The sequence below is a fragment of the Sphaerodactylus townsendi genome, linkage group LG02, assembly GCF_021028975.2.
Source record: "Sphaerodactylus townsendi isolate TG3544 linkage group LG02, MPM_Stown_v2.3, whole genome shotgun sequence".
Taxonomy (NCBI): Eukaryota; Metazoa; Chordata; class Lepidosauria; order Squamata; family Sphaerodactylidae; genus Sphaerodactylus; species Sphaerodactylus townsendi.
The window spans coordinates 33,276,547-33,295,394 of NC_059426.1; the positions used below are offsets into that span (position 1 = coordinate 33,276,547).

At 43.2% G+C, this 18,848-nt stretch overlaps 1 protein-coding gene across 5 annotated transcripts in view; it reads right to left on the bottom strand.

Moving 5' to 3' along the window:
• Positions 1–4,460: 4,460 nt before the first annotated feature.
• Positions 4,461–18,848, bottom strand: part of CSRNP3 (cysteine and serine rich nuclear protein 3) — a 130,412-nt gene continuing 116,024 nt past the window's right edge. For all 5 annotated transcript variants that reach the window (XM_048483754.1, XM_048483752.1, XM_048483755.1 and 2 more), the window contains 3 exons: positions 12,881–13,140; positions 10,727–11,023; positions 4,461–9,015 (listed from right to left, as the gene is read on the bottom strand). In XM_048483754.1, the coding sequence (XP_048339711.1) occupies positions 7,948–9,015; positions 10,727–11,023; positions 12,881–13,140 (1,625 nt within the window). In that variant the 3' untranslated portion in view covers positions 4,461–7,947. The remainder of the gene's footprint in view (positions 9,016–10,726; positions 11,024–12,880; positions 13,141–18,848) is intronic.

The window sequence follows — 18,848 nt, forward strand, 5'->3', positions numbered from 1 at the left end:
TGCTAATGTAAATTTGGTACCTCATGCCACCCTAATCACTGCTATTACATTCTCTTGCAAAATAAGGATATGTATGAATATAATGTCTAGGAGTGGCATTATCTGCTTTGATATGCCTTTCATTTCTGCAGCTGGTAGGAGCAGAAATTGTCTAACTGCACTGCATTCAAAGGAAGGTTGCTCTCAGACTTTGCCTATCCACACAGAAAAGGATGGATTCTGTTTAGGCTGATCGCAAAGTTCAGTTTGAAATCCACCATTTTATGCATCCTCGAGATCCTGTTTTAAACCGAAATCTATTTTCCTGTGCAAAATGAACATCTGGGGAAACAAATGGGGGGAAAAGGTCAAATGAGGGCAAAAATTACTTGATGATCGTACTTGGAATCTTCCTGCCATAGACCCAAAACATAAAAGCGTTGCTGTATGATTTAGAATAAATGGGGCTGGCTATCAATACATGACCCATTTTTGCACTGAACCTTATTCACAGAAGGATGATTTGTTTCCCCCTCCCACTGTCTCCTTCTGTGAAAAAGCCCCAGTGTTGACAGGCACCAAACTCTTTGCTCCATCAAGGTTCTAAAACCACCAGTCATCTGTATGAATCAGTCCCTGCTCAAAACAGAACAGGTAAATATTGTAGGATCACAAAAGTACAAGCCTACAGATTAATTCAGTAGATAATGACATACATTTACTTCTGGTTTATTGTCGATCCTGCTCTTGGACAAGCAATGGATGTTTCCAAATAAGTATTACTTTTTTAAAAAAGGTTAATATAAGCGAGTAACAAAACTACGTTTGTTAACCTAGAAATAAAATAATTTGACTGGCATAAGTGTTGCAGTCACAGCTGACTTCTGGTGATAGTGTTTTCAAGGCAAGAGACCTTCAAGGGGATCTGCCATTGCCTGCCTCCACATCTTGACCCTGGTAGTCCTTGGAGGTCACCCATCAAATTCCAACCAGGGCAGACCCTGCTTAGTTTCTGAGCTCTGATGAAATCAAGCTAGCCTGGGGCTATCCAGGTCAGGTCGGTCACTTGATACCAACATTTTATTTGCTTACCAGGGAATTATCTGTCCCCCAGTTCTCTCTCCCTCATCTCATTAAGTCCAAGGACTTGCAGAAGCCTCCAGCACAAATGCTTCTTGCATTGGTGTGTTGATATTCTTGCCGGATGCCACTGCAAGGAAATTTCGCACATTTTCCCCATGGCTTGTAATGTTCAATGCTAGGTGATGCTAAATGTTACTGTATCCCAAACAGTTTCTACCAGGGTCTAGAGGACTGGAGGGATTCATGAGAGGAAGCCCCTGGGTTAGAACCCAGTGTCCATTTCTTATTACAAATATTATGGTATGCAGGTAAGGGTTAGTAGGTTAGGATAGTGTTCCCAGATAATCTATTTGCTCTTCTAACTTTAATTTGTAAGGTGATTTCTCCTGACACAGACAGAAGTGCAAAAAGGTGTGCTTCCAGTAGCAAGGTGTGTTCCAACTTGCTAACTAGGATCTGCACCCAACTGGGCATGAAGTATCTTATGGGTGTAAACTCAGCAAACTCATCTTCATTACCTGCGCAGCCCAGAGAGTCATTGTAAAACAAAACAAAACCCCGTCTTAAATATAACATGCAAAATTTGTTCAAAACACATTCACTGTTTTTTGTCATTTAGTCACGACAAACCTTTTGGCACACAAAAATAAAATCCACAGATATAAAGCCAAAGGCTAACAGTGGAAGGAATTAACAGTGCTTCCTTAAGTGTGCCCAGGAATCTGTTTCCTCCACTCCGATACTCTGCTATGTAGCACCGGAAGAAAACAAAGAATAAGATTCAAACCACATCTCTACAGCTATGAGAATGACAAATTGAAAGCAAGTCCGACTCCTTTCTGACATCCAAGCAACTTTGGTCTTTGCTGATAATATTCGGAACAAAATCAGATCAGGAAGATTAAGACAGAATGAAAAAAGCCGGCTGCTCAGAGACGACACTACCATGAAGCTAACTGCAGCAACTGCCTCACCTCACGTGATGGATTTGGGGCTGCAGCAACCTACTCACCGCTTGCTGCTCCCGACATGGGAAACAAAGCTGTAAATCCACCCAATCTTCTCACTCCACCACCCTCTTTTAAAAACAACTCAGCAAGCTACATATGCCCTACAGGGCTTTCTAAACTCATGCAAAAAGTTTGATCGTCGCTTTGACTGTCTGACAATCCTGCAGCTTACTGTCACTTCTTAGGCAACCCACAAGATGGCTGAGGAAACTTGCAAGAGTCTTTACTGCTCCGTCTCCTGGGCGGAGACAGATTCTGAGGTGGAGGCAGCCTCAGACAGCAAAATATCCCAAACTGGCACTGGTGTTGCTCTTTGTGCTGAAATATTAGCAGAGAAAACTATGCTCTAATGGACCAAGATGGGAACTATCATGGAATAAAGCAAGCAGAAGGTCTCCTATTCACCCCCTGGCACCTCTAGTTAAAAAGTTCAAAGATGCTGTGAAAGACCTTGGAGAGCAACTCTGACAAAACAACAGCCTGACTCAGTACAAGGCATGTTTATGAGACATCATTAGGAACCAACAATTCTGGTTTCAATGGCCATAAAGACTGTGAGAACAATCTGAAATAGATATGACAGCAATAATGGCTTCACACATGATGCGGAAACACGTGAGTTGCACTGGCTATTACCCTGTTCATGAGATAAGGTTTTGATATTGATTTTTAAAGTTCTAAATGATCTGGGACAAGTGGACCTAAGGGACCACCATTCCTGCTACACCCCCACCCCTCCAGAGAGCCTTATGCTCAGCTGATAAGAACCTCCTCGTGGTCCTTGGCCTGAGAAATATTTGGTTGTCCTCAACCAGGGACAGGGCTTTTTCAGTCCTGGCCCCAGCCTAGGGGAACTCTTTGTTGAACAACACATGGGCCTTGTGGGACCTGGTTAAGTTCCACAAGGCCTATGATTCTGGACAGTGACAGTCTAAAAGGAGCTTCCTTCCCTTTTCCCATCTGGCATAATCTGCCCAATAAGAGAATCATTGGAGTGTTGTGGGGTTTCCTGATGGAGAAAATGCTACTGGAACACAGCCATACAGCCCAGAAACTCCACAATACTCCAGTGATTCTGGCCGTGACTTTCCTGTCTCCCCCTCCTGCTGTATCCCACTGAGACACTCAAAATTCTGTTACGGGGGTCAACAGCCCCTCAGGGGGAGCAAGGAAAGGCAAAGTGAGGGTATGCAGTGAATGAGTAACATTAGCAGAACTGCCCTACCTTCATCCACCACTGGAGGTGCTGTTTCACTACCATGACTGCTGTTACATTAACAGAATGACAACTTTGGATCCAACCCAGAAACTAGATTGGTTCATATGTTTACACAGAATTTGTTTTCTTGGAACACGAAACTGGCATTTCGGTCATTTAAACCACCCCAACTACATTCAGAGACAGGTACTTCTGTCTGCTGAATAGCCTATTTAAGATCAAACCTTACAGTAGTATGAGGGTATGTGGGCCAGGTGGGAAAATATATTTCTATATGAAATGCAAAAAGCATAATCAATGTTACTGATACAACTGCAATTTAATTAAGATTAAAAGATAAACTTTGCTAATTATTTTTAATCACTGATATAGTTTGTTAATTCATGCTGCGTCACAGGAACATGTAAAACCACACAGCAAAAGAAACAACATTTTCAACTTTTTCATGAACATGGTATTTTTCTTATAAAGTGTTGCTGTCAGTCAAATATTAATTCTTGGAAATGTAATTGTAACAGGTACGTGCAGAAACAAAGTGGATATTTGAAAATGAAATTGCTTAAATAAGCAAAATAAGCCTTCATTTAAAATGAATATAACACAAGTTATTAGCCCTGATCCAGAAGTAATCCTGCACACCACAGCAGTGGGATGCTCAAATACCTGCCAGTTCAGTGTGATCAGGCAGCCAATTAATAAATTAGATTAAACAATATCTCCTCCTCTTTCTACACTGGGGAGATCAGAAGCATTGTTTCTGTCCCTGTACAAGTTGAAGGGGTGGAGAAACAATTTTTGTCTCCTCACTTTTGCAATGAAGAAGTAGAGTTTAGATTTATGCCCCACCTTTCTCTCCTGTAAGGAGACTCAAGGTGGCTTACAAGCTCCTTTCCCTTCCTCTCCCCACATCAGACACCTTTTTAAAGTAGGTGGGGCTGAGAGAGTTCCAAAGAACTGTGACTAGCCCAATGTCACCCAGCAGGAATGTAGGAGTGCGGAAACACGTCTGGTTCACCAGATAAGCCTCTGCCACTCAGGTGGAGGAGTGGGGAATCAAATCCGGTTCTCCAGATTTGAATCCACCTGCTCTTAACCACTACATCACGCTGGCTCTCAGAGGAGATCAAAAACTTTCCTTTTGTCCCTGTCCAACTTGGGGAAGAAAAATGATTTCTTTCTCCTCTCTCATTTGCAACATGAATATCAGAAGTCAATCTCCAACATTGTTGGCAGCAATCAAAGGGAGGAATCAATGGGGTGTGTGTGTGCATGGGGATCAACCAAGGGGATGGCGTGTGTGTGTGTATGACGCACCAGGCGCACGCTGGCGTGGGGGCGTTCCAGGATGTGGCAGGGCGCATGTGTGCCCTGGGCACAGTTTCCTCTCACTTAGGCCCTGGGGGTGGGTGGGGGGTGTCCAGAAACCATCTCCTAGCTGATCAGTTATGATCAGCCAATCAGTTATGAGTTAGCTTATGACTATTTGTAAATTTCTTGTTCCAGTCATGCAATGTAAACTGCATACATCTTTGACTGACTCACAGTCTGATCATTATTCTCAAACAGGGTATGTCTGATTAGTGAACACATTCACTGCATAATACATATAATCCCAAATCTTAACCTTGCTTGCCAGGGACAGAAGACAATTACATCAGCAAAAACAGGTATATGTGCACATGTGTTTTGCTGAGTCCCCCTTTCCACTGCAGACACTCTTTCCCATACTATTCCTGGAGAGCGGGTCTGCTGACCTTCACAGCCATGTTTGTAGGTGGCACAGCCAACTGCAGCGAAATGAAAGGGGAAGTCCACCTACACAACCACTATTCGCACTAGACAGGATCCACCCCATCTTGGTTTCATAAGCAAGAAAACAGCCTGCAGAAATACTATACAACATTTGTAACACACATTCTTATCTGAATTTAGTGGTGGATGGGAAGGCACATCTATACCTGTTCTGTATTAGGATGGCCAAAGATTGCATTGCACGAATCATATGTTATTCATATTTTTGATTTACTCAGCACCATAGCTATATACAATGCTTTACAAAGCTTCATATGCAAATAAGACTGGCCCTATCCTTAAAGTGCATACAAATAGCTCATGAGCAGATGAGGGTGCACGTCCACTGAGGTACATGGTAGTCAGCATCCAGCACCAATATTCAAGAATGTCTGAATCTCACTTGTACGCAGTGCCATCCAAGGATCTGCAGATGCAGAAGAGCTAATCCACACAAATGCTACTGTAACAGCTATAATGGGGCATTCATTTAAAAGGGCATGGCCCCAAATACAATGAGTGATGTATTGTGTTTTTTAAATGGTAATGTACAATGTTTACAACTGCTATTGACTCTTTAAATACAGAGCTTTTTAAACAGACCTGTTCTTTTGTACTTTTACATAAAAGCAGAATTTCCAAAGCAAAACTGTTTATAGGTTATGGCACCTCACCAGAGTGAACCTCTGACTTGAAAACTGGATGTCTGTAGTTGAGATTACACCCATGAGTACCTCTATGGGCCTACCTCAGAAAGTACGGTTTATATCTGCCCAGTTCAGAGATTTCTTACTGATTCACATGAAACTGAACATGGAATTCCACTACCTGGAAGAATTAACTTCAGTGAATGAAACAACCCTGTGTTCATTCTGTTTTGCACAGAAGAAGCTACTTCCATCTATGGCAGTGAATAAAGACAATAGTACATGGAGGTGACTGTGCATCTAAGTTCTGGAGTAGGATGTTCTTAAGTTGGCCAACAATGGCCTTACCTGAAAAACAAGCATCAGGGACATATTCCTGTGTGTATCAAACCATCTTTCAGATCAAGCCTTCAGTATTTGTGGTTTTGAGTTGGTAAAATCCTAACTAAAAGTGAATGGTGAAACCCCATAGAATTCTCATGTATTCTCTATTTATAATGCCTTTTGAAGGTTGTTTATCAACCAATGGTATAGACTTTTTCCCGTTATTTGTTTAAACTTTCAGAAATAGTTGGGGGGGGGGGGATCAGCAATAACTTTCTGGTAATTTTTGCATAATACCCACCTAGTATTTTTTTGATCCTACACTTTGGTATGTTTCCAAGATGATTCATAGCCTCTGCACATAACAAGGTACTACTAAGAGTCACTGAAGTGAATTAGTAAATGGTATGTTTTGCAGGGCAACAAAAGACTGAGAGCTATAGCTTTGTATCTAAAGGAAAAGGGAAGATACAGTCCAGCAATGGATAGACATGCAACTGAACAGGTCTACTCAGAATCCTACTCAAGTTTAATCAGTGGAGCTTACTCCCAAGGGTGCGTCTACAGGATTGCACTGCAAGTCCTGTTGAAATTAATGGATTGCAACTCAAATTTGCTTGGTTTTAGTGGATCGTTTGGCTAGAGGTTATGTTTCTGGGGAGTGTCGGTGGACTTCCCACATCCACCCTCTAAGACATACCCTACCACACTGCATGAGGGGAGATAATAGCCACAACGTATATTACACATAGATCCTAGTCCAGTTGATTCCTTAATGGTACCATCAACTTTACTATATGCACTGTTCTGCATTGGCTGCTGACAGAGAGAAGGGGGTTAGTGGCAGGAAACTCACATTATAGGGAAAATCACATTAGAGAAGAAACGGAGAAGATATAAAGGAGAGCTGGAGTATGTATCTTCTGGACACACTGGTAAATGCCATTGAATGCCATTGTGACCCTTGCTCACAAATATTTTTTTTGCTGGATTATATCAAGCTTCCTTTTCCCCCCCTCTAGTGAAATTATATTTGGGTTTAAAAAAAAACTAAACAGAGGATTGTCCGATATTTTACCTTTCTTGAAAACAAGAATACTTAAAAGTGGTCCTGGTGAACATCATGCATCCTTTTTTTGATGAAGTCGAGCTGGATTTTCTATAGGAGTTCCATATAGGACTAAAAGAATGGAGGGTGATTAACACTCGGATTTCCTATCTTGCATTCTGCTCTCATAGATTACAAGTAGACCTTGGGCACATCAAGGAACAGATTTCAATGTCAGCTGTAGAAGTTACAAAAGATGTACATCATTTGCGTAATGAAATTGTAAATGGCTGGGCTGTTCCGCTCAAATGTTCAACTCCAATTAACATGCCGTTTGTTTTCTTATCAAGACATAAGTACTAAGCTACAATAAACAAAATATACAGTACAGAACAATTCATTTTTTGTACAGTAATCACTTCTACGTTTAAAAAGTTGTTGTCTTTGAAGAGGTGTGAAAATTTAGTACTCTAAACATGAAGATTCCAAAGTATAATTTCCACTGATAAAATGAGTGGCTTTGAGTCAGAGATCTCATTTTCTCATCGTTTGACAGGTAGGTTGTTATTTTTTGGAGTTTTTTTTTTAAACTAGGCATTTTTTATCAAAAGACCATTTGATTTGTTTTCACCTTTAAATATTATTTTTACAAGGACTGTTCTTTTTTGTGTGTGTGCAGTGGCCACAGCCAGTATAGCTTGAAAGACCAAAAAAACAAACAAACAAACCCCAAAGCATTAATCGTAGTCTATCTCTTTACCTCCACTGCTAAGAAAAAACAATTGTTCCAGGAAATGCAATTAAAACAGAGTGCATTTAAATAAAGGGATTCAGTCCTAAAATAATTTAAACAGGTACCGTTTCCATAACAGGTGATTTGATACACTCCTCATGCAGTCTACTCTTTTCTGAAAGGCTAAGAGAATTTTCAGCAGGATGATCCGGCAGGTGACTGCCGCCATTCAATGTGGAAACAAATCCATCCTGAGAAGGGCCTTTTAAGTAAGAGGGAAAGTCCACCTGGGAGTGCCTTGGCCTGTGATCTGAATATAAGCTGCCACATGGAACAGCATTATCACTTTCTGATGAAGAGCAGCAAACTATGACAGAAGGATTTGAAGACGGATACAGCGAGCTCCCGTAACTTTCCTCCGATTGCCGCGAATAGTCAATAAACTGTTCCGAAGATGGATTATAAGGCACCAAAGCAAGATTCCCATTCTTAACAGTGTCCCTTTCAGAATAAGTCTCACGAATCTGGTTAGGAGTGCCAGGGCTGTGGTTCTCTATTTGGTAATACAGCGCCGAAGAGCTGGTGTAATAGGAGGAAGCCTTCGAATGGTTTTCGTGCATGACGGTGCTGTCAGAATAGCAAAGGACAGAAGGCAGAGCTTGCACCATGTCAGCATGGGAACCGAGTCCTTCCACAAATTCATCAACTTTTCCTTCTTCATCTTCCTCCTCCTCGTCCTCTTCCTCCTCCTCATCTTCATCAGTTTCACTGGGTGCTAGACTCTGTGTGCTGGAATCTGTAACCCCACTGCAGAAGCTACTCGCATCTTCCTCATCCTCATCCTCCTCTTCTTCCTCCTCCTCTTCCCCCGGGCAGTCCAAGTCATCTGCTGTCTGTAAATGCATCACTGCAGTCCGAGGTTCTGATTCGATTTCAAAGTTGTCTGGAACTGAATATTCGAGCGGGTGGGGGGAAGGGCCCACTGAACTAGTGTGAGCACTTATATCACCATGGCAACAATTCAGCGCAGGGACCTGCTGCTCTCGGTTTTTCTCTAATTCAAGTTTCATTATAGTGTGCAAAAAGTGAGTCCGAACACGGATGGGGTTAAATTCAATTCTACCTGCTGTATTGCTACACCCTTCCTTAGTGCAACCACATGGGAAAGACATACGATCCACCTTTGAAAAAGAGAACATAGATTAATCATGTGTCCGAGGAAGTAAACAGCAAATCAAATGACAGAACCCTAACAAGTTGGACACTTACTGCAGAACAAGAGGCTTCATCTAGAATTGCGGTGGTGAACCTTTGGCACTCCAGATGTTATGGAATACAATTCCCATCAGCCCCTGCCAGCATGGCCAGTTGGCCATGCTGGCAGGGGCTGATGGGAATTGTAGTCCATGACATCTGGAATGCCAAAGGTTCGAGAAAATACAAGTCAACCCATACTTGGATAAAAGTAATCCAGAGAACAAGCGAGAAGCCTCCAAGTCATCAACTATAATAAAGACACCATGAACCAGTTAAGGAATAGCACAGCTTTTTGCTCAGCCATCATTAAACAACCAGACTATGAGGTCCCGCAGTCTCAGCTCCTGTTCCTTTCCGCAAAAATGAATCTTCTCTGGTGGACCTAAGTGCTTTTAACTTTTAAGCTGGCACTGCTGTTACCAACAGTTAAGGGTAGCTAAGCTTCCTTTGCCCTGGGAGCTAAAGCTTTATCCTCTGGTAACCCCAGTGACCTTAAATATTGTACACTATGGGAAAAACCCCTGGACAGAGTTTGAGCTCAAGAGAATGAAGCAGGAGCAAATTAGCAGTTATGTTGCCTCATTCCAAGTTTGCCTGCACTCAACAGCACAGGGGGACATTTTAACGTTAAGATTGTTTTAATGCACAAATTATGGTACTATGGTTGTTATTAGCTGCCCTGAGCCTGGTTTGTGCTGGGAAGAGCAAGGTAGAACTCTAATAATTTTTTAAAAAACAAATAAATAAATACTTTGGTTAAGAGATAACAAAGGGACAAAATAGATGTGGATTTTGTCAAGGCTCTCCTTGGGAGCCACGTGTTAGCTGCTAGTCCCAATAGAGAACACCACTAAAAGTGCCATAAGGTCCTGATTCTACTCAGGTCTGGGGTTTGTAGGTAGAAAGAAAGAGGCACCTGCCATCCCACACACCAATTCCCAACCTGACACTGCACTGGAGGGTGTATCTGTGACAAACATCATGTGTAGTTTGGCCCTAAGTCATGGTAAATTGGTAATATTTTCTCTCATTACAAACACAACACCCCTGGAGACTTTTCTTCCTCTTGGGGAAGTGCGATTAAATATCTGTGATTGCACTACTTGGATGAGTGAGGAAGAAGAAGAAGAAGGAGGAGGAGGAGGAGGAGGAGGAGGAGGAGGAGGAGGAGGAGGAGGAGGAGAAGGAGGAGGAGGAGGAGGAGAAGGAGAAGGAGAAGGAGGAGGAAGAGGAATAGTTTGGATTTATAACCCAGCTTTCTCTCCTGTAAGGAGACTCAAAGTGGCTTACAAGCTACTTTCCCTTTCTCTTCCCACAACAGACACCTTGTGAGGTCAGTGAGGCTGAGAGAGTTCTGAAGAACTGTGACTAGCCCAAGGTCACCCAGCAGGAATGTAGGGGTGCGGACACACACCTGGTTCACCAGATAAGCCTCTACCACTCAGGTGGAGGACTGGGGAATCAAACCCAGTTCTCCTGATTAGAATCCACCTGCTCTTAGCCATTACACCACGCTGGTTGTGTGTATGTGTTTTTGCAGATGAGTACTTTGCCATTTAAGCAAGTACTCCAAATAACACTTTTGATCCCCCCCCGCCCCAAAAAGAAAAAACTATATCAAAGTTCATCTCCCACCTGGCATTTTATGCCTGCAAGACTGCAAGTACAAGTTTCTGGATCACAGAACACTCGGCAGTCACAGCCACAGTCCTCCCTAGAAAGGCGGATGGCTCGCAGCTCGTGTTTTTCCTCCACATCAATCTTCTTGACCCCAGAAGCTCGCAGGAGTGCCCGCCGCTTTTTTGTGGGCAGAGGCTGGAGGAAGAAGTACTCGTCCACTTCCGTGTTGTCGAGGTCGATATCATCGTCAGAAATGTCATCCAGGGTCAAAGTATTGGCTTCCTCCGATTCCACAGTGCCATTTTTAGTCATCTGTAGCACACAGTAATTAAAGAAGCATCAAAGACTGAGACATCTGATAGCTTATGGTAATCAGTAACCATACCTCCACGCATCTTTTTGGTTCTAAAGAGCCAGGGGTTTACTCAAGCAACTTCAACAGCTTGGGTGGGTAATAGCATCTAACTTATCTTATTTTTGGCTCTGAACAACTCTATTTTGAAAAGACAGCAACTTGTATGAAGTACTGTTGATATCAAAGAGGTGTTCTTATTTCCCAAAATGCCAGGCACTGGGTTGCCATCAGGGGGACCTCCTGAACAGTTTGCAGCACAGAGAAAATGGCATCTAACTCAGAAGAGCCCATAGATGTTACCATTAAATTTAGCCCCTAAAGTTGCCAAGACGGTGATCACAACAGGTGTAAAATGCAATCCACTATATTATCTTATCACTGTTACAGGGCTGGTTCTGAAAACCCAAGGCAAAAGTGAGACAAACCTGCAGTCAGTTTCCATTCTGGATGTGATCAGTTTCAAAGGAGCATTGGAAATTAGTGCCTTAGAAATGCTCTCAACCTAGGGGCAGGCAACCAGTGCTGGAAAAAATGCAACATCTATCCATGTAGATGTCACAGATACATGATTCGCAGTTGGCCAGACATGCCAGGATTAAGCCAAGCCCCTGCAGCTCTGCCAGAATCTTAGCCTTAACTCAGCCTTCCTCCACCTCCTCAGGGTAGGAAGTGTTTTAGCAAAGTCCAAGAGGCATTGCTTTTGCACCTGCAGATAGTGCATATTTGAAAGCAACCACCTCCATTGAAGGAGGGGGGGATGCTGATTTGGAACCTCCCAACTTTTTGTGATTGGACCTGCCCCCATGGCAACCAATTTGTGAGGGCACCCTCTCACAATGTTCTAAAAGTGTCCACAAGCTCAAGAAAGCTGGGGGATTCCTGGGCTAAAGTACTGCTGGGTTCAAATTTATTATACTCCCTAGCGTTCCCAAAGTTACCAATAGCTCCATCAAGAAAATGCGGAGAACATACATGATTAAACAAAGAATATCTGCTATAGAAGAACTGTTGGGGCACTGAGAGGAATAGACTGACACAGACAAACGGCAAATGAAGATAACTGCTTGTTGGAAGGAAAGAGCATGAGGGAAGCTTGATAAAAGGGTGGATCTCTTTTTCGCACAAAAGAGATCCACCCTCGGACAGCAAAGGAAGAGTAGTGTCCCTACTGCCGAATGTTTTGCAACCAGGTTATCTGGTACCAAACAGGACAAGTATTATTGGCTTTTATATTGTTGTCAATAGCCTGTTACTATTAATTCAAAGAGACAGAGGTCCCTTCCGGACATGCAGAATAATGCACTTTCAATCCACTTTCAATCCACTTTGCAGCTGGATTTTACTGTGTGAAATAGCAACATCCACTTGCAAACGATTGTGAAAGTGGACTGAAAGTGTATTATTCTGCATGTGCAGAAAGGGCCAGAGGGTATGATGACTAGACAAAACTCTCTTGCACTAAACAATCCAATTCTTCTGCTGAATAATCTAAACCAAGCACTTTATACCATTTTTAATTTCAGTGGGATAAAGAACTTCAATTGAGTGGAAAAAATTACCATCACATTGGCATTGTGGAAGGGAGCCATCATCTTAAAAGAGCTCAGGTGGAAGCTTATTTCAAAAACCCAATGAGTTAATATGTGAAATGAGGAGAAAGCCAGTTTGGGGGCAGGGGTGGGGTATGTGAGAAGCAACTGGACTGCAGCCATGGTAGCGAGGTAATATTGCCAAGGAAGAGTCAGCCAATTCCAATTTTCATACTTCATGCTCATGCACACAAAGAGGACATCTTTGCCTTGTTTTATTTTTACCTTGAGTTTTAACGAGTTCAGCTTTTCCTCCCTTAGGTGCTCTCTCAACATCTCTCGATGAAGCCTTTCCTGTTCCATGGCGAACTCCCCAAGAGTGTATTGCCGCACACTGTTGTGACGGGCGGACATACCCAGGGTGCTGCCTCCTTGGCTGGGGACACTGGTGAACCCTTGCCTTCTTGCAAAGTAGTACACTGTGACACAGTTAAAATGGACATTTTTCATCCTCTTTCGTTTCTCTCGTTTTAAGATCGAAGATGCTAGGAGGAAAACAGATTGCTGTTGAATAAAACCAGTCTCATGCTGTTTCACAAATTCTAAACACACAGTCCTCCCAGCTAAGATGAACATTGTGTGGTGGGGAACAGAGGTGGAGTGAGCTGCTAATCCAGAGCCCTCAGGGAGGAAAAAAAGGAAGCTCCTCTCATTTCCTGCCTTCCCCAATCACTTATACTTCACTGTCTACTCTGATGTCAGATCTTCCTCTGAATTCCACACCAGCATACAAACTTACTGTATATACTTGGGTATAAGTCGAGTTTTTCAGCACATTTTTTGTGCTGAGAAAAAAAAACCTCGACTTATACATGAGTCAGGTGTATTTTAAAAAATATTTTAGGGTTTTTACTTTGTTGGCCACCAGGGGGTGAAGGTTTTAGGCTAGCGGCACCAAAATTTCAGGGTATCATCAGGTAACACTTCTGATGATACCAGCAAAGTTTGGTAAACTTCACTCAACCTGGGTGGTATCATCAGGATAATCTCTTGCTGATACCAGCCAGGTTTGGTAACTGATGCCTCAATTAGTGTAATTTTATTGGTATCTATTTTTATTTTTGAAATTTACCAGTAGCTGCTGCATTTCCCACCCTCAAGTTATACGCAAGTCAATTAGTTTTCCCAGTTTTTTGTGATAAAATTAGGTGCCTCGACTTATATGCGGGTCGATTTATACATGAGTATATATGGTATCTCATCAAAGAGGGCTAGCTCCCTGATCTACTGAGCATCTTCATCACTGTTGCTACTACTGCTACTCAGGGGTGTATCATCCAGGGGAACATATGGGGTCAAATGTCTCCGGGCTGCGGCCATTTAGTCATGTGAGGGGTCAAAAATCGCCCCCACACCCCTCCTCCTTCCACACCCCTCCTCCTTCCCCTGGGTCCATATACTTCCCCTGGGTCAGATGACCTGGTGCAAAAAAGTTGCTTGGTCATGGTGGGGAAGGGCAGCCGCCCATACAGGGGTGAGGGTGAAAAACTCAGACTTTGCATTTTCCCTGGCCTCTGCTACTGCTACTACTACTGACATCAAGCATATACACAGGCTTGATTACAGACATCCATTGGCAAAAGAACATGGAACAAGAAAATCAGGCTGTTTTCACACTAAAACCTTCATCTGGCATGATTACTGTATGACTTGACAAAAAACAGGTATCACAAAATTATGTTGTTTATAATGTGCAGAAAGCAGAAACAGAGCATGGCTACAGAAAGCAGTCACAAGAATTAATCCATGACAAGATTTAACTGAGTCGAAGTCCAGTTATTCTTTTCAGTGTCAGAGTTTAACTCTGGGACATGGCAGAGTAATAACAAAGGCAGGGGGAGGGAAACTGAACAGGAAATTTGTTCAGATCTTTAACGGAACAAGATAAGCAGTCTCCAGACACAGAGGAAAGAGCTTCAAAAAGCGTGGGGGCAAATTTCTCCTGTGCAAAATATTTAATGGGAAACTACTGTGCTTTCTCATACATCGGCCTTGATAATTAAACTGATGACATATTTAAGGAAGGCGAGATTAACTTCTCAGCTAGAATTTCAAGGACATGCTATCCCTGTTCAGGTATCACACAATGTCTTTCAAGACATACAGTTGTGTGGGGCGAAGTTCATGGTGAACTAGAAAAACCAGGAGTCTTTTACACCTTCCCATGAATGAGAAATTAAAGTTGGAAGCCTGCTGCGCAGTGATGCCATTTGAGAAATTAAATTGTAGAACCCATCTCTGGGTCCTTTCGTTCACCTCTTCATCTATTCAACTGGACATGCACTTTGATTGTTTCATCAGAATTCAGTCAGCCAATCAAAGAGGATTTTCCCCCTCTATAATTATCCAATAATGGAGGCCAAGTCCTTTAATAAGTAATTTAAATACTATTACAGACCAGTAGTTCTCAAACTATCATATCCTATTTCTCACCAAGCGTCAGGCAGGAAACAGTCCTTCTTCCCTTCTGACATCTTTGCTCTCTGGAAAGCACACCAAAAGCTGTCTCTTTTTAAGACGTACCCTGGACCTCTTATAGCAAAGAACTTGGGTCCCGCCATGACAGAAACAAAAGGACACTTATATGTTTATAGACATTCTATTACCATATTTATCATTTACAGAAAGCTTTAAGGACCTAAAATTACAGTGGTAAAATTGGGAATACATTTTATGGGTATGACTACCTATAGAGATTGAAGGACAGTGAAATCTTAGTATATGTCAGTGGTGGCACGGGTGCCAGAGGTGGCACTCAGAGCCCTCTCTGTGGGCACCAGTGCACAGAGTTCATCATGTGGGGGGGAATTGCTCCCCCCCCCGCCACATCTAGGCTGGCCTGGGCCCCTGGACTTGATGTCCAGTGCCTCAACAAGCAGGGAGGACTCAGCTGGCGGGCCTGGTGCCTGGTGCTGGCAGGCCTGGTGCCAGGCAGCAGCTCCAAGTGGCTGCTGCCCAGGGGAGAGGGGGGCGGAGGCAGCAGAGATGCTAGAGAGGCACAGAGCAGCGCATTTGGGACTTGCTGGAGGCTACAGCAGGCTGGCCCCTGCTCAAGGGGGTTATTCAGGTTAAATTGCCGTGTTGGCACTTTGCGATAAATAAGTGGGTTTGGGGTTGCAATTTGGGCATTCGGTCTCGAAAAGGTTCGCCATCACTGGTATATGTTATGAAAACCTTGTGAGTACACCACCAAATCTACTCCTGTGTCCCACCAGTGATATGTGTACCACTGGTCCCAGGAACACGTATCAATTCTGAATCAGTGCAAGATATTTAAAAGCTATCTTCCACTCCTGAATTAAATACTTCATAGCATTTCAGAGACATCTCCAACTGGAATCCAGAAGTGCTTTTCTTTTTCCACAAAAGAGCACATCGAAGTTAACCTGCAGAATCAAATAATAGTCATGCAGGAGTGCCTTGACTCCTAAAGGCCTGACAGTGGTGTGTCTGATTTACTGGAAAATGGGAGTGGGGTGGAGGGAACAAGATGATGAGTTATAGTAGAGCAATTTAGGTGTGACAGCTGCACAGGTATGATGGGAGGAAGGCAGCCGTTAGAAGGGAAGCCATGAAATGATCATAAAGGACCCTGACAGTCTTTGTAACACTGAGTCATATATTTTAACAGCAATCAGGCACAATGGGATAAGTCAAGCTGGTTAAAAAACGGGGTCTGTCTCAGGCAATTAGAGAGCCATTTGGCCTTCAGCCACCTTTCCCCCACCACACCTCCATTGGGAGCTATACCAAGGTTTTTAATCTTAAGGCTACAGATGTGTTTCAACTCATTTCACTGTGAGGTGAAGGGTTTGTGAACAGAATTGGAACAGTCACTCACTGAAAACATTCAGAGGGAATAATGAATATCAACAGCACTGCTGCTGTCAAGATGCATTCTGGGGAGCTCTGGGATTCCCTCAGAAACTTGTTAAGAACGCCTCAGTGCTCAGTAATGGTGGAAGAGTGTCCCTGGAAGCTGTTTGTCCATCACTGTTGCATGGGATTATTCTCTGCAACAGGGGCTCTGGCAGACGTTCGGAGGTCTTTGAAAGACACACACTGTCATGGTAAGGAGTGTGATGAAGGTCTGACAACCACAGAAGATGGAACCAACCACACGTGCTTCCTTCTAATCCTGTTTCAAGATCATAAGATTGTACATGGTGCGAGTCACTCACTTAGCAGTCATCTTACTTCTTTAGCTAGATGTATTCAGCCTATTCAGCTTCCAAGTTGTACCCCAACCTACAGGGCCTTTTATTGGAGGTTATCCAACCACCCTATTGGCTTTGTCGTAGCAACACTCACATATGTTGCTCAACAAGGCTGCATTCGGGTAATGCACGTGAGCAGAGAAATCACTTATTCAGTCTACTGTCAGGCATGCGGTACTGCTAAATACAATGATAACGTAAGGAAATACATATCTGTCTAGCATCAGAGAACAAAACGTTCGTCTTCACATACATCACATGTAGACATTAAGCACAACCAGAGCTACTGGACTTCTGAATGCAAAAGCAAAATATATTTCTAAACCACAATACCTCCACAGTACTTCATATTCTAACTTGCAACAAACACATTTTACACATACTTTTCTTTTTCACCACCAGGTGGCCTGTTTCATTAGCCTCATAAATAACTACTGAGCACAATGTCAGAGGGCCCATATTACTTTACAGCTATAATTTCATTGCTTTTATTTTTCACTGCAACCTGGAATATTATTACGGTAACACATATTTGTTCCAATTCAGCCATGTGAGGAAGCAGGTTTCAGAGTACACAGCTGATGTAGATGCACATCTGGATATACAGCCACATTACTGCGCTCCTCTAGATGTGCTCCTCTAAATGATGGGGAGGCATCTCTATGTGCTGCATTTTTTTTTGCATGCAGCTAATACTGGATTGAAGCATGTAAATCAGTCTGCCAGATGTGAGCATAAGGGAAATGAGCATTAGCCTTAGCAACGCTTGAGTGTTTCAGATGGTTCATAACTGTCTCATGAGAAACGGCAGCTCTGGATGATCCAGTAAACCATCTGTGGGAAGGCGAAGCCATTCCATTAAATTGCCTGACTTGCTGGAGGAGCAGTAAGTTTATACATGTATAAGTAAGTTTATACATGTATAACAAACATGTTAAAGCACGACCCTCAAATCTGATGCTGAAGGCACAGCACTACACTGCAAGGAAGAACCCAGAGGTGGGATCCAGCAGGTTCTCACAGGTTCCCGAGAGTAGGGTACTAATTATTTGTGACGAGAGGGGGTTACTAATTGGTGATTTTGCCACGTGATTTTTGCCTTAGTTATGCTCTCCTCTCAGCGTAGCGCGCAGAACTTGAAGCAGTCTAGCAGGAGGTGCACCGGCGTGCGTGGCAGCCTGAGCCTGCGTGCATTCGTTTCCCGCCCAAGGACTGGCACAGCGGCTGCGTCCTTGCCACAGCCCCACCCAGGAATGCCCCCCCGGGATGCCCGGCCATGCCCCCGTCGTGCCCTGCCCAGCACCATTGGCGCTACGCCACAGTTTGAATCCCACCACCATGGGAACCTGTTACTAAAAATTTTGGATCCCACCACTGGAAGAACCTGATGGCGGAGCTTGCCTCCTTTGCCCATATTTGTTAAATTTTGCTAAATCACCAAATATTTGATCAGTCTTTGCTTTGTCTTGGACCTTACTGGCACTTCAGCAGACTGAAACAACAAGAGAAAGAACTCTTTTCTAAGATATCTGAGCCTCCTATCGGGTCACTTGGAGACAATTACTAGTTGCCACAAGGGGGGAAAATGGCTATTCACAAACTTGCTGTACATCAAGAAGAAAATCCGGTTTTGTTTACCCAAGAGCTGTTGCTCAATAGCAGAATCAGCAGTTTGCAAGCACAAGTTTCCAGGTTCTATCTCCAAATAAAGGATGCTCTGAGTGAAGGTAGTCATCCAAGAGCCATGATACTTGCTATACAGACTCTCGCTTAGGTAAATTATGTCAAGCTTTCCAAAAATAGATCACGGAATTCCACAAAGAGTGTTCAGTTCAGCTAAAAATAAACCTAGGCTGGAAGATGGATGCATCTTACCCTCATTTGCAAAGATCTTAGCACAGAATGACGCGTTGAGCCTTTTAATCTTTTTCCAAAACATGTTTTAACTGTAAAAAGAAGTTACTCAATTACTAAAC